Source organism: Artemia franciscana, chromosome 6 (assembly GCF_032884065.1).
Source record: "Artemia franciscana chromosome 6, ASM3288406v1, whole genome shotgun sequence".
NCBI classification, from domain to species: Eukaryota; Metazoa; Arthropoda; class Branchiopoda; order Anostraca; family Artemiidae; genus Artemia; species Artemia franciscana.
This window is the reverse complement of record NC_088868.1, coordinates 39,627,936-39,643,327: the sequence shown is the minus strand read 5'-3', so window position 1 is coordinate 39,643,327 and position 15,392 is coordinate 39,627,936. Positions and strand designations below refer to the sequence as shown.

The 15,392-nt window shown below is 33.6% G+C and overlaps 1 protein-coding gene across 1 annotated transcript in view; it reads left to right on the top strand.

The window, feature by feature from the left end:
• The window catches only part of LOC136028416 (uncharacterized), a 128,218-nt gene extending 113,210 nt beyond the window's left edge, over nucleotides 1-15,008 (top strand). Inside the window, exon 4 of the mRNA XM_065706255.1 lies at nucleotides 3,948-15,008. Coding sequence (XP_065562327.1) covers nucleotides 3,948-4,124 — 177 coding nt within the window. The 3' untranslated portion in view covers nucleotides 4,125-15,008. The remainder of the gene's footprint in view (nucleotides 1-3,947) is intronic.
• Nucleotides 15,009-15,392: the final 384 nt, after the last annotated feature.

Sequence of the window (15,392 nt, the reverse complement as noted above, 5' to 3'; positions counted from 1 at the left end):
TTCTCTCGGTATAGCCCTAGAAAGTGGGATTGAACCATATTTTTCGTACAGCCTACTAATTTGAAATATTGTCGTTGAAGGTGTAATAATCGTTGGAAATAAATAGGCCTTTGCTGATTATGTTTCATCTTTAACGGAAAAAAGATGTCAAATTTAAACTAATTACTTTTTCCATGTTAATTTTTAACGTTAAGCTTCGGAACTTAGTCGAAAATGTAGTACTACTCTAAAGACTTTATAATTGTGTAACAAAGCAAAAGAGAAGTCCTAGAAAATCGCCGTTTTTAGGCATGAATAGACGGGTTCAGTTTGCGACTTTGTTTTGTTTTGATGTCCTTGGTACTTGAAGCATCGAAAGTACGGCAAAAATAGATTTGGTAACAAGGCTCCGATTTTTGATTATATATATATATGAGTGAGGGCGTAACAAAATTTAGAAAAACGAAAAACATTAGAATAAATAACATAACGCCTTTTTAATTCCTGTAGATGATGTTTATTAATTTTTGTTGTGGGTTATCAAACAGTTCGTGGCAACGAACTGTAGTAAGGAGCGACCGAAACTCAATAGTAACCGAAACTCTAAAAAATTGAATTTTGATACTAATGGATACATCAAAAGAATTGGATTTTTATGATGATTTTTAAATATATAAGTTTAATCAAATTTAGTCTTACCCATCAAAAGTTACGAGCCTGAGAAAATTTGCCTTATTTTGAATCCTACGTTAGAAATTTCAAGCTCCTATCTACAAAAATGTGGAATTTCGTATTTCTCGCCAGAAGACAGATCACGTTATTTTTACTGTTTTTTACTGTTTTAAAACGTAAAGTCGAGAGTTAAAAAAAAACTTGTTTTTTAATTTTATTATGAAATGTTACATCAAGATATTTCTAAAATTTCATTTCCCATGTCAATACTATTTCCCATCCTCCAATTTCCATTGGCTTTTGTCATTTGTAACTTGTGCTAGGGCGGGAATTCGTGTCACGTGGCAGAAGGGTGTTCCGGACAGGGAATTTCTAAGAGATTTGTTTAAACCAAGAGGGGTGTTTGGGATTTCACTTGTTAGGCATGGAACTGGTCTGCTCACTCGTAAATTGAAAATATCCTAATACTTTTATAAGTAGCTTAGAAAATATAACAATTCTCCCTTTTAAGGATTAGACACTCGTTTTGTTTTCTGATTCCATCAAACTCCCAGTTGGTGATGTTCGATTTTAGACCAGAGGGGATTGGTGGCTGTGATTATACAAAATTGAGTTTATTTTTTGCCCCGAAGCATTTCGTCTTATTAATTATTAGAGTTCTCTTTTTTAATTCTTTTTTCCAACAATCCTCTATTTCGCCTCGAAAAAAAGAGAATTGTTCGTACTGAGCGGCGAGCATACAGCCCTACTCTCAATTTCTAGTTACATTTTATATTTAATTATTAATTATTTATTAATATATTTTATTTTATTAATTTGGATTATTTTATTTTATATTATTAATAATATATTTATTTATTAATTTTATATATTAATTATTAGGTGGCTGGGATGATTGCTCAGGATTAGTATGTGGAACATTAAAAATTATAGGGCTTTAAATATGATTTAATAATGTATATGGTTTAAAATGTATTCCAGCCATCATAATTCTCTTCCTTTTTTCCATCTTTAACTATAATTAGTTCCCCGAATTCCTGCAAGAAGTAAATAGATACAATGCCACCAGTTTGAATCAGGAAATATGTCGGATTTTCAGAAGTAGTTATTTCAAGGGTTTGCCGCTTTTCGTCACCTGGTTTACACCTCAGATTGCTACCTTTTCCACCACCATTCGCAGTACCCTCCAAGCTCTGAGTATGCAAGTTTCTGCAACACCAGCCTCATCGTACAACACCTGACTCAGTTCTGTCATGCTTGGCAAAAAATGGAAATAACATTTTTTTTTCGTTTTCTTTGTTTTTTGTCGAACACTATGTATAGTCGCTATTGTACCTGCATCTTTACTTCAAGCTTATGGTGAAAGTTTGACCAGAGTTTTTTTTTTTTTTTTTTTTTTTTTTTAGTTCTTCGAAAAAGAAAAGAATTCTTTTTGCTGAGAATCACCCTCGTGTGGTTTCTTAACTGAATTTTTTTTTTCGTTTTTGTCCAGAGTCATATATAGCCATTATAGTCTCAGAACGTATTTGCGTAGTGGCATGACGTCTGTCTTTTGGTACGCATTCTTTTGGAATTGGAATTCCCTGGGGAAGTTATAAGACGGACAGAGCGTTTTCCATATGGAATGAGAGACGAAAATAGCCACTTTTCCAAAGTCTAATTTCCATCATTTTGGAAAATAAAGTTTAGTCTTTGTTTGAATAACTTGATGTTCAAGTTCAAACATGAAAGTGATCATCCAGCTGTTTTCTACAAATTCCGGATGTTTTTTGTCTAATTAACGTCCTAAAAGCTTATTTCACTCATGTCCGAACTTTATCTTGACTTTGTTTTGTCTTCAATAAATTTTTCCCTGTTTTCGGAAGTAAGAAATATCAGAACTTTAAAGACGAAAGTTTCAAATACGCTTTAATCAGCTTAGAGCAAAAAAATAAAAAAGGAAAATAAAAAAAAATAATGTAACTCAGAGCCGCAGTTAGGGCTTTTTCTCAGGGGGACGTAGGCTTCGCTGCCCCGTGGTGCACCATCAGAACGGTTTTTGCCCCAGAACATTACAGTTTTAGCTTGTTTTTCCTCCCGTGGTATTTGCCCCCTCTAGCCCCCCTAGATCCGACCCTGTCTGCACTACAGGCGGATTAATTGGACATGCTTATAGATGGTAGGGGACCCCCGGTAGCTTCATGGGTTTTGGTTTTTCTCATAATGTTTTCTGTTTTCATTTGACTCGCCTTTTTTGCTTGTTTTTAGAATCTCATCCCTAAAACTACCTACTTTGCCAAATTTGGAATAATAGTTTTGAAAGTCAATACCCTCCTTTATACCTGTTTAAGGTCTTGCCTTGACGTACGTGAGATTTTAACGTCCCCCGCATATTTTAACATCGAAGTGTGTTATAGCCCTGATCCAATGAGGGAAATGTCTAAACTTGGCTTAACCCATTAAATTTTATCCAGTACTATCCTTCTAATGTAAAAATTTCGTAAACAGCAATCGTAGCTTGAAGACATCTTTTTTTTACGATAATTTATAAAAAATTGGCTTCACGTTTTTTTACCCTTTTGTTATTTTGGAGAAAGACAAATCAGATTATTTAAGTTTGTTGACTGAAAATATAATACATGGGAGGCGAAAGTATATATTTTTGATGGAATAGCAAATAAAATTCAGCTCACTTCACAGTCTAGCTTTATAAGAAAAAGAAGCCAAGATTTTTGAATGATATTTGTTTTTCCCAAATTTTAATGTCACAATTTTATTAGAGAAGAATTAAATTGACATGGGAAGTAATTGGTGTAAAAAGCCTGTATTATTGATTTGTTCAAAACTATTGCCTAATAATATACCGTCTTTGTATCTTTTGCAAGATGCATCACACAGATACTTTGGTTGATCCACAAGGTGAAGAGGCCGTACCCCTCAGAAGGTTGAAAGTTGCACTACTTACAGGGGTGGAGTGGTGAAAAATTTTGATGAGTAAACTAAGTTTTATTGATACCCCCCCCAAGCTTAAATTCTATAGCCGTGTAGAGACGTAGAAACTGCTATAACAGGCTTTCACCACTTTTAGTCTCGAAAATATGAGCCTTATCTTTGTCTTCTAATTGCTCTATAAAAACATTATTATTTAAGCTTGAATGTTGGTCAACTGACATAATTATATATTTGATGTACTATTGGTGATGCAGTGTGAAGTTTTTTTATTTCATCCTCAAGTTTGACTCTAAAAGCCAGGCCATTAAACTAAAAAATGTCATAATCATAGTGATATATTTTAAACTATGATCTACTTCTTTTAGGACGCCGCGAAGACTGATGAAGAGGCCACAACCTTGGATAGTCATTCAGTGACTCAAAACAGAGCACCCGATACTTCGGATACAGTTGAGGTAATTCTGTCTTCGCTTTTGTGTTCTTGCCGAGGGGCCGCCCACTTTCAGAAATGTTGTAGGCTACACCAAGCATTTGCGTGGTAGAGTGATGTGTTTTGGTGGAGCATGGCGAGGTGAGGTGAAACTTGTACACTTGGAGGTGTAGCCTTGGTAGTGGAGAGTGCGCCACCCTCTATTAAATTTAAATTTTGTCAAAACTTTTAAAAATAGAAAAGTCATGTGACGAATACGAAAACATGTGGGAAACGTGAGTTATGATATTCTTTAAGGTGGGGGGATTTGCCTGAATGCCGAAGTTCTGTATTCGTGCCATCTTTTAACAGAAACAAGCTACAAGATGACATTTTTTTTCTTATTTCTAAAATGAAATTAATAGTAACTAAAGCCTATTGTAAGGGGTACAATAGGTAAAATCTAGGGTATATATTAGTAAAATATTCATAGACATCCCAGAATGGGTAGATACAACAGAATGGTGGAATTACAGACAATCACAGACTATTCACCTTTAAAAAAATATATAAATATTTTTCCTTTATATCCAAATGTATCCAAATGTCTTAAAAAGTACAAAAATAACTTTTTTTACTGTTACCCGAAAAATGGATTTTTTTTTTTTAACTGAAGGATGAGCATATGGTAGTCATTATACAAATAATAACTATTCCTGGGCATCTTTCTATGATCGTCCTACGTTTTAATTTTTAATAATATAAATCTCAGTCTTTAGGCTTCTCAGTCTTTAGCCAGATCGTTGTTAGATCCTATGAAAAATTCAGGATTAAGTAAAAATCCAAATGAGGGTAATGCTATGGTTTTGTGGAAGGCCGAGTTTTGAGGATCTTTTTTGCTCTTTTCATTCTTGGATGTTTAGAGCTTTTTCTTAAATTTTTTAAAGTCTGGTCTGGTGAATCTCGATATTTGCAGGTCAGTCAGCTGATGAGGAAACTCATGGGGAAATCAGCTGATGAGTCAGCTGATCAGGAGATCAGTTGAGGAATCAGCTGATGAAAAAAAAATATATAGAAGTGATATAAAGGTTTCCTATGCCAGTTCTCGATATGTTGTTTTCTACAGTTCAATGGTTTTATTGTTTCCCGAAAGACGGCAATTTTATCGTCATTCCGTAGGCGTTTTTCAGACGGCTATTAAATTACGGCTCTCTAAATTTCCGAAAGTGGGTATCTTGGGTCAAGTTTTATACAAAAAAGGAATAGTGCCTTGTCAGTTGTGGCTAGGAACGTTATGAAGTTGGCCTTTTGCAGGTGGAGGAATGTGAAGTCCTTCACGTGATTTTAACTTCACGTTAAGTAATTAAGTCATCACGTTAAGTCATGACATTTAATCACGTTAAGTCATTCACGTATTTACACTAATTTTGGTTTTTACGCATTTATTTTCACACTGTTTGTGTTCAGAAGCTTTTTTACGGATGCATGGGGGCATTTTAAATGAGGCTTTAGGCTCACAAAGAACATGGTTACTACGTATTGATGTTTCCGTAGTTAATATTCAGAAGTTGGTTTTCTAATGTTGAGTCAAGTTGTATTTGGTGTAACGTTTTCAGCCTCTGTTAATGCGAAAAAACGAATAGTATTCTCTTGATAGATTTATCCTAATCAATTATTATCATCATCACCATATCAATGATAACCATTATTATCATTATTAGAAACAATGTGAAGCAGGTTTTTTGCAGGATACATGGGCGATCAGTATCTCTGCTCATTGAGGAACTCGCATGTTCGGCGACTTAGGGTTCTACATATATATTTACATTCACGAAATTAATGCTCAGAAAATCCCACTTACGGGCTCATTAAGTACAAGTAATTTTGACAACCTAATAAATAAACTGATTAAGAGTAATGATTTTATGTAACCTCTCCCAAAGAATCAGCCCATATTTTACCCAGCCCTAACAATGAAATCAGCTCACAAACGCCTATTAGATTTTATATTTATAATTCAGCTGGGACCATTCACTCCCCTAATCTCCCCAACTAGTTTTTAAACGCAACAGATGGTAGTACATTAGTCCCCCCTTGACAGTCAATCCATATAGTGTTCGGACAAACTACGGAGTAAAATTGGCATACATTATATATAAAGTCTTATCAAATATACTATGATTTGGTATTAGCATTTATTTACAAACCGATTGTCTGGCAAAAAAAGAAGAAAAAAGAAAAAAAAAGAAGAAACGTAACAAATTTTGTCTGACATAAAAAGAACAAAAGTAACTGTTTTCTTTGAAGTGTATTAATAACTAATTTTCTATTTATTATTTAAGTTATTTAGTTATTATTAGTTATGCTGAATCTTAGTGGTGTAGAATCTTAAAACAAAAAGGAATTACTACGAGCATTAGGAGCCGTTCATTGCAAAAAAAAAACTTAGCCCACTTTGCACCAGGCTACCTTGCAGTGCTCGTGACATCTATCGTGAAGTAATTCGAGCTCAAGACCCACAAATTAACCAGAAGTGGCCAAGTCACGAAGAAGCACAGACAAAGTAGTAAAATAACTATGTTACCGGTTCGAATCCCGTATTTTAAGCAAATTACACAAGAAACTTTCTTAAAAGCAAGAAATAAACTCCACTGCTACAACAACATCTTGCACATTGTACAGGTGTAGATCTTGTACACCCCTCCCAACCCCCTCTTTGTCATTGGGTTTCTTCCGCTGTACTGAAAGCAACTCTTTTTGATACTTTTGATACCTGTGAAGTTGTGAAGCTGAAATTTTTTTTGCACTTTATTTAAGCAGAAGATCTATTTTGTAAGGTTTCACTTTTACAACACAAAATTTTTAAAGGTATCAAAAGTATCAACAACAGGATAATGTGAAACAAAATTTTCCAAAAATGCGAAAACATTCTAAGCAAAACAAACTAAAAATTACTACGCATCCATGACATAGCTACGAGCAGCCAAAAGGGGACTAAGGTCCCACAGAATAGATGAAAACTCTCTTAGAGCAACTCGATTTCATAGATCTGGTTATAAAAGTTTGTAAAATTAAGTTTATTTGGGTTTAATTTATACCCAATCTTTAGGTTGTTTTTTTTAATAGTCGCTCAAAACGTGTTAGTTCCAATATTTTTTTTGTTAATGAGTAACAGTTATATTTGAATAAATACATTGTCTTTTATTATGTCCGTAAGTTATCCTCTAAATAATGTATCTGTACATATGCGTATACAAATGGACTTGTGTTTCTTTGTGCTGCGTACAAGTGACAAAGAGAAGGGGAAACATCTTTGTTTTCCCGGCAGTCTGTCTCCAGTGTTTTCCCCAGTTTCATCCGAGACGGAGATTGAGGAAGGTTTTGGATATTAAACTTGTTTTTCTCTGTGGACCTACAAATAGGTATTTTATTATTTTGTACGACTGGGTAATATGAACTAGATCAAGGCTGTACGCAGGTGGGGCCCTCGAGACCCTCCTCGAAATTTCAAGTTTTCCCGAATTTCTGGGGATTTTTTATTTGAAGCTAATAATCAACTTTTTAATTATAGCCTCTCTCCCCCCCCCCAAAAAAAAGAAGAAATTCTTTTGTACATAAGCTACTTGGACTGGATCTTGTAGAAGTGGAAATTAAACAGTTTACAATTATGTTCATCGTTGTCGTAGGATTTATCTTATTGGAAAAAAAAATGAACATTTTGTTAGTACAAAATTTGTCTTCTGGTCACTCAGTGATCCAAAAAGAACAGCATTTGCGAAAATGAAAAAAAAGTATGAAAAAAACAACAAAAACGTAAAAAAAATTGCCTCCTTATATTTTGTTACAATTTCTCTGGCCCTGGCTCAGTCGTGCGAGCCTGGAAAAATTGGAATAAAAGATTCTCGGGAAATGGCTGGAAAAATCTATAACCGAACTGGCCTACCAAATGGACAAGGTATTCAGTTGATGCCGTGTTGTTATAGAAGTGCCTCAATCAATTGTAATGGATTTAGCTTCCTTCGTTTGTATGTACGAATTGGATAATGGTTTTAGCTTCCTTTGTTTGTATGTCCGTGAATGCCAGAAATTGGATAATGTCGACATTCACCGGTGAATGTCCGAAATTCCTGTTCCTCTAATTGGACTCAATTTGCTTTGCGAGTCAGCGTTTCGGGTTAGATTATATTAGTTTAGGTTAAGTTAGATTTGGGTAGGTTAAATTTGGTTCTATATATCCGAAATGGGTTAAAAACCTAAGCTAACCTAACCTCACCTAACCTCTCATTCTCTAATTTGACCTAACCTGCCATCATCAAACCTTGCACTAAATTGAAAACATAATTGGCAACACTGACATAGTCCAAGAAAAAAAAAAAAAAAAAAAGAAATTTCGGACATTCACCGGTGTATGTCAACATTCATCATTTTGCTGAAATTCGCGGTAACACATGGTAAAGCGGTAACACACTAACAGGGGACTGGGCTGCGCTCAGTAAAAATGAAGACAGTTTTTTAATCTTTTTCGCAAAACAAATTTAGTTTCTTTTTACAGGAGCTCGTCCTCCTGGTATGCAAATTATTCTTCTAACTTTTTCTGCCGTAACACTTAATGCTTCATGCGATGCAATTAAGCCCCAGTGCTGACGGGGCAACTGTTTCAAGACAAGGTGGGAAACCAGTCTTATCTGCAACTGTTTTAAGACCAGTTTACAACCAAAATGAAACGTGTCTCCGACCACGGACGCGAGTTGCTTTGGATCAGTTTCAAACTTTAGAGATATTTAATTCAGTAAGCAGATGGCTTATGAAAAATATTAGGAGACTAGGAGGGGTGAAGAAATTTCCTTTAGTCATGAGCTATCTACATGTTTTATTCACACCAGAAAATGGTAATATGCCAATTTTCAGAACGAATTATTTTGCTGTTTTTGGAATATATATATATATATATATATTGTATACAGGCGAAATATTTACGTGATTGTTCTTCTTTTTCTTCCTACTGGTCCTCTACGGGACGTATAGAGGAAAAGGGTGCAACTTCGAAATGTTCAACCCCTTCAATCTTCTCTCCGATTTGAATGTACATGTCATTTTTGAAAACATGGACAAATATAACTAGATGACTGTTTATTGGTTATTGTTTGGTTCATTTATTTCATTTATTGTAGAATTTCTTGAACTTGTTTGCGCTTGAACCGATTCTTCATTTCTCCATTGTATCCATATACCCGTCTATATGGTGTCTCTTGGTGATTTTGCCCTGACCATGTATTTGTGTTTTGTTTTGTATTCAGAGCTGTTCAATGTTATGTTATATTCCAAACGCAAAGGCGCTTATTTTCCGCCACCCTGTGTGCATCTCGCGCCGCGTTTACCGCGCTCTTCCGCCACGCTTGGAACTGTCCCTAAAATGCTTGGCCCAGTTCTGCCACGGTTGGCTTACGCCACTTGTTGTACATGATTTCCTAGAGAAAGCGACCCCTCAATTCCAAACCGGAAAATGAAAGTTTAAAAGGAGTGATTTTCTGCTTTTATAAAGATTCTACGAGTTCTTACCAAGAGAAAAGCTATTCTATTTCTTCTGGAAAATAAAATAAATCTTCAGAACTGAGTTGTAGGCTTAGTAGAGAGTTCTCAGCCCTTTATTTTCCGAGTTTTTCTTTGCTGTTTGATTTAAAGCAAATTTTATTAAATTTTATTAAATTTATTAAATTTAATAATTTTTAAATTAAATTATATTAAATTAATTAAATTTTAAATTTATTAAATTTATTTATTCAATTTAAATTTATTAAATTTATATTAAAATTATTAAATTATATTAAATTTATTAAATTTATATTATATTATTAAATTATTAAATTTATTAAATTTAATTAAATTTATTAAATTTAACTTATATTAAATTTATTAAAGCAAATTTAAACCCCGAAATGTATCGAATTTCAAATGTCGTTATGATTCCAATGGGGAAGGCCTTTGGGCTATTTTCTTACCCAAAATTTAAGATTTTCCCGTAATTTCTTACATGGTTTATTCATTTATCCTTTTTTTTAGTTTCAATATCCTTCCACTATAGGAAATCCATCGTAAGGACTTAGGTTTGACTTACAATGTGTCCTGACACACAGTTAAGGGCCTTTGAACCGTTGCTTCGTCTTGAGATGTCAACGTTTTTAAATGTTTCTCATCTAATTTGTCCACTTTTTGGCATTTTAGAATTTTGGTCTTTCAACGTACATGTCTTACTGTGGATGCATATGGTAATGATAGGCAGGTGACCCAGTAAAAAGCAACAGTAGAATCCCTATAGGACGTTCTTTGACACGAAACATTATTCCATTCCCAGGTGCCTATGTGGGGGGGGGGTTACAAATTATAAAAAGTAAATACCCTGTCAATGTCTTATATTTTCCTTGTTATTTCCCAATTTCTGTAATTTTTAGAATATTTCTCTCCTTTTTATGTCTCTCATCGAATTTTTTTGCTTGCCTCTAGTAGAAATTCCCCTTTAAGCTAGAACTTTAAAAATGCATTGAATTCTTAAAGGATATTATCTGTTTTAAAAAGCTATCTGGCCTCTAGATTACGAGATTTCTAGTACGACGATTCTCAATTCCATAAAATCATTCACCGAACTTCTGAGGTTTTACTGATTTGCAGTTTTTATGGCTACTATCTCCCTCTCAGATGAAGAGACTCTAAAACATTATCTTTACAGTCGAATGTTGACGCTCTTTATGATAAGACCCTGCTTTCCAAGTTTTAAGAGAAAGTTATGTTCTCAGTCACACTTAAATATTTTATTTTAAAAAACTGAAAGTAGTATGATCACTGAAGCAAAAAAAAAAAAAAAAAAAAAAAAAAAAAAAAAAAAAAAAAAAAAAAAAAAAAAAAAAAAAAAAAAAAAAAAAAAAAAAAAAAACTGGAAAAGATTCAGTTTACAAAAGAGAGTGCTGAAGTGGATTGTCTAAATAGTAATATGATTGCCATTCTTATCCATTTATTACCCATGATTATTGATTATCTTATGATAATCCATTCTTAAGTTACTGAAAATAATGAATACTGATTAAAAACTACTGAAACAATGAAAAATGCTGAACGTAATTAAAACAATATAAATAATTAATTAGAATAATAAATCAAATACAATAATTAAATATTTAATAAAATAATAAAAATAATAAAAATAAATAAAAGAATGAAAAGTGCTGAACTAGTTCGACTGAAAAATAATTTGATTTCTGAAGAGCTAAAGAAAACTACATACTTTAATGACTTACTGGCTACTGCATGATAAAGCCTCACTCCTAAACATTATCTTTAATTCTTTATAGTTGAATGGTGGTGCTCTCTATGACCTGGTTTTGCTTTCCAAACTCTAAGAGAAAGGCGCCTTTCAATGACACTCAAATCTTTCATTCTCAAAGGGCTAAACTAATAAGATTGCTGAAGTGATTAAAAAACGGGTTTAGGGCAATATTCAAACAAAGCAATGAGACAAAACAGAAAAAAAACACGCTTTAAATAATAAAGATCCAAATTGTTTGACTTCACGTCTGTGAATCTTTATCAACGGAAAATAATTAAAGTTAAATTAAACACAACATTTAACGAAAAATAAAAATAAAGCTCACATCTTGTTAATTTTTTTTATTTTTCTTCATATATTGTGTTTAATTTAGCTTTACTCATTTTTTTTTTGTCAAGTTGATAAAGGTTCCCGGATGTGGAATCAAAATTTATCGAACTTTATTATTTATTAAAAAATTAAAAAAAACAAGTGTTTTTTAACTGAAAACAAGGAGCAACATTAAGAATTAAAACGAACAGAGATTGTTATGTATATGAGAAGGTTTGCCTCCTCGTCAACACCTTGCTCTTCACGCTAATTTTTTTTTGTATTTTTATAAAAGCTTCTTATTGTTATAATTAAATGACCCTTGTGTTTTAGGATTCATTATTAAACAATTGGGACAAAAAGTCAAACTTTAGCGTAAAGAGTGAGCTGTTGAGGAGAATGTTGAGGAGGCTATTGAATGATTGTAATTTATTTTTCTTAAACATGGCCGAAGAAAATAATTTACCAACAGCTTCCATGGGGAGCACAAACCTTAAAGTCCTGAAAATAGTATGGTTGTTGAAGTGAAAAAAAAATATCAAAGGAAAAAATACAGAAGAAAAGAAAGGGTGAAAAAAAGTGCCGAACTGCTTCGACTGAAAAACAACATGAAGTGCTAAACTAGATAAAATTTGGAGTACATGCCTTCTCCCTTGAAGACTCTTGGCTACGGGTTTTGTATTTTCATTTAGAAAAGATTACCCTCTGTCCCTAAAACTTCAGCTGTGCATTAAAGTCTTATGGCCCCTCTGCATTAGCCGTTGTATAAATAGTTTGTTTAAGTATCCCCATTTTGGTATTTGTTTAAAAATTTCAAGTGGAATTTGCTTTGGCTGTGATTTTCTGGGGGAAGATTTTTTTTGGATTATTAATTTTTTTTTTATATATATATAAATTAAAAATGCATCAAAATTTTGTTTGTATTCATTTTGTAACGGTTTTTTACGAGTCGGACAAACATTTCAGGGAGGTTAAAACCCCCTATATATATGTATATATATATATATATATATATATATATATATATATATATATATATATATATATATATATATATATATATATATATATATATATCTGACTGCTTATATCTTGCCAATAGGCAAACTAACAGAACTTGCTAGTTTTTAGCTTGACCAAAAAGAGGAAGGCGAATCTTATCTATAGTTTACATCTGGTAAAACTTTGCCATCACAGACATGCCTATTTGGAAATTAGCATATTTGTTCAAGTCAGATGTTACTCTAGAAGTAGTTGATGACAACAAATTAACAGAATGCAACAGAAAAAACAACAAACAAATGGAAAGTACGCGGAATCTTGTGTCAAACCATTAAGGCATGAACTATGCAATTTCCAAATAATTATATGGACTTAGCTATCCCAAAAGTCAGGGCTCTATCCCCCTTCCCCCCAAAAAAACCTCAAACAAGAAACTCGTTGTGATAATGCAGTTGAAAAAAACTATTTTCATGAAAACTAAAAAAAAACCTGACTCATAAATTGGTCTTAAAAATGACCAATTTTTGGAAAAAAGTTGAAAAAGGGTAAAAAACCCTTCTTTGAGATCGATAGAAAAGTCTACGGGAGGTAAACAGCTTCTTTCATTATTGTGCCCCCTCCCCCGAGCAAGAATTCTGGACACAATCCTACATAAAGTGTGAAACTCATGCAGTTTTGGGTAACCTAGTATTAAAATTAAATTAAGAAAATCGAATTGATATAGCCCATTGGCTATCTCAATTAAAGATACACCAGTAATTTGAGGGAGCCTAATGCGAGTAGACAATCGTGTGTATCACAGGGTTCGGTAATGGCTTTCAATCCAATCGGATTCGAAAGCGTAGTTACTGGTGTGTAATTCATTCCCTGTTATATTGAATTTCTTCAACTCGACCCATTTGGCTCATCCCTCGTTCAACTTAATCCTCGTTCAACTCAACCCCTATTCAATCCACCCCTGTTCAATTCAACATCTATTTAACTGAACCCACATTTAACTTCTCCCCCTGGTCCTTAACCCCACTTAGCTCAACTAGCCCAACCCCCATTCAACTCAGCGCCTATTCAAATCATCCCTCATTCAACCTAACCTAACTCATTGGAGGGGTTGAATTGAAATGTGGTTGAGCTTGATTGGGGTTGAATATAGTCGTTGTTGATTTAAACGGGGGGTTGAGCTGCATGAGGGTTGAGTTAAATGAAGGTTAAGTTGAACGGGGGCTGGGCTAAATAGGTTGAGTTGAATGGTGTTGAGTTATTAGTATACTCGTCTTTGTAAATATTTTGAAGTTTATTAATCATTGCTGGCATATTCCTTAACAGGTTATGTCCGGCCACTTCCAAGATATTTCCTTTCGATTTTTTTTTTTTTTTTTTTTTATATATTGGAAGTGATTATGATGAAAGCGGAGACAATATGTTGATTAAAGATTTAAATTCTAATTTGAATGCGTATAGAAACGGACATTCAATCAAGAAAGTCATTCTCGAAAGCTCGTTTTATAAAATAGGGAAGTTGTAGTCTTCGAGTATCAAAACATTTTTGGTCGGAGTACCTTTGGCCCTCTTCTCATAATCTTCTAATATTTTTGCTCGCATAAACATTTTTTCTTAAAGCAATGAAAAAATGACTACCTAGACACATTATTAATTGATTTTAGTTTTAGATCCGCTCCCCTTCCCTAAGAATGTTAACTCCCTCGAAAGTGGCTCTTATATACAAACCTGTGGGTATATTAATGTATACTGGGGCACTAAAGTCTACGGCTGTTCCAGTGGTTCTGACACGTAGTTTCGAAGCACCGCGTTAAGTCTTTACTATTGCTTGATTTTTAGGAAATAATTTCGCTGCCTTCAATCTTTTATTTCTGCTTTTCCTTCAAAGTGAGAGAACTCATTTATTTATAGATATTTTCCCAGGAACATTTTATGATTCGTCATATTAATGAAACATATTGTTTTACCGCTTCAGTATCTGTAGAAATGCTCTTCCGGATTAAAATGTATTCCCTAAAAACAGACATCAATTTGCAAACCCTGCGACCCCCCTTATCAATTTATGAAGTCTGAATTATCCGTAGATATTTCGTTTCAAATTTTCTGTGTTGGATTAATAATTACAATAATTCTCGATGCAATCCTGTAACTTCAATATGTAAACAACTGAAAAACTGTCATTGGAGGGGATATGTTATTGTGTACTGATTTTAAGCGGATGATTAGAATTATTTTACATTATTTCATAAATGTTGACTATAGATTGTCTATATACATTTATGTTTTGACGAGTAAACGAATATTCCGCTTGTCCGCTGCCCGTTTTGGAAATAAATTGGATTGAATTGAACTGAAGATATTTTGATTTGAGACTATCGTAGAAATCTGAAAGAGGGCGTAGAAATCTGAAAGAGGGGATTACAGAAGAAATTCTGTAATCCCGTTCCCTTTTTGATCAATGCTTTTTGGAGGGGGACAACTGCTTGTGCGGCCTTGGGCACCATGATAACTATTTTTAAAGAAAATTATTGAAAAGCCAAAGAAGATGCACCAGGGGGTGATTTGATGGGTGCAGCTCCAAGAGCAAGAGGTGCCAAATTTATTCTAATACCCCATTTCAAAATCAAAGCTGAATAAATAAAATTTAAGAAAGGTGAGTATCTGCCCTTTTTGAAATCAGAATAATTTTCAGATTTCTATTTTATGTAAATGGAGTGGGCCCAAAATTAGGCCCTGTTGAAAAGCTGTCTTTTGAAAGGATGGATTTGATGTTAA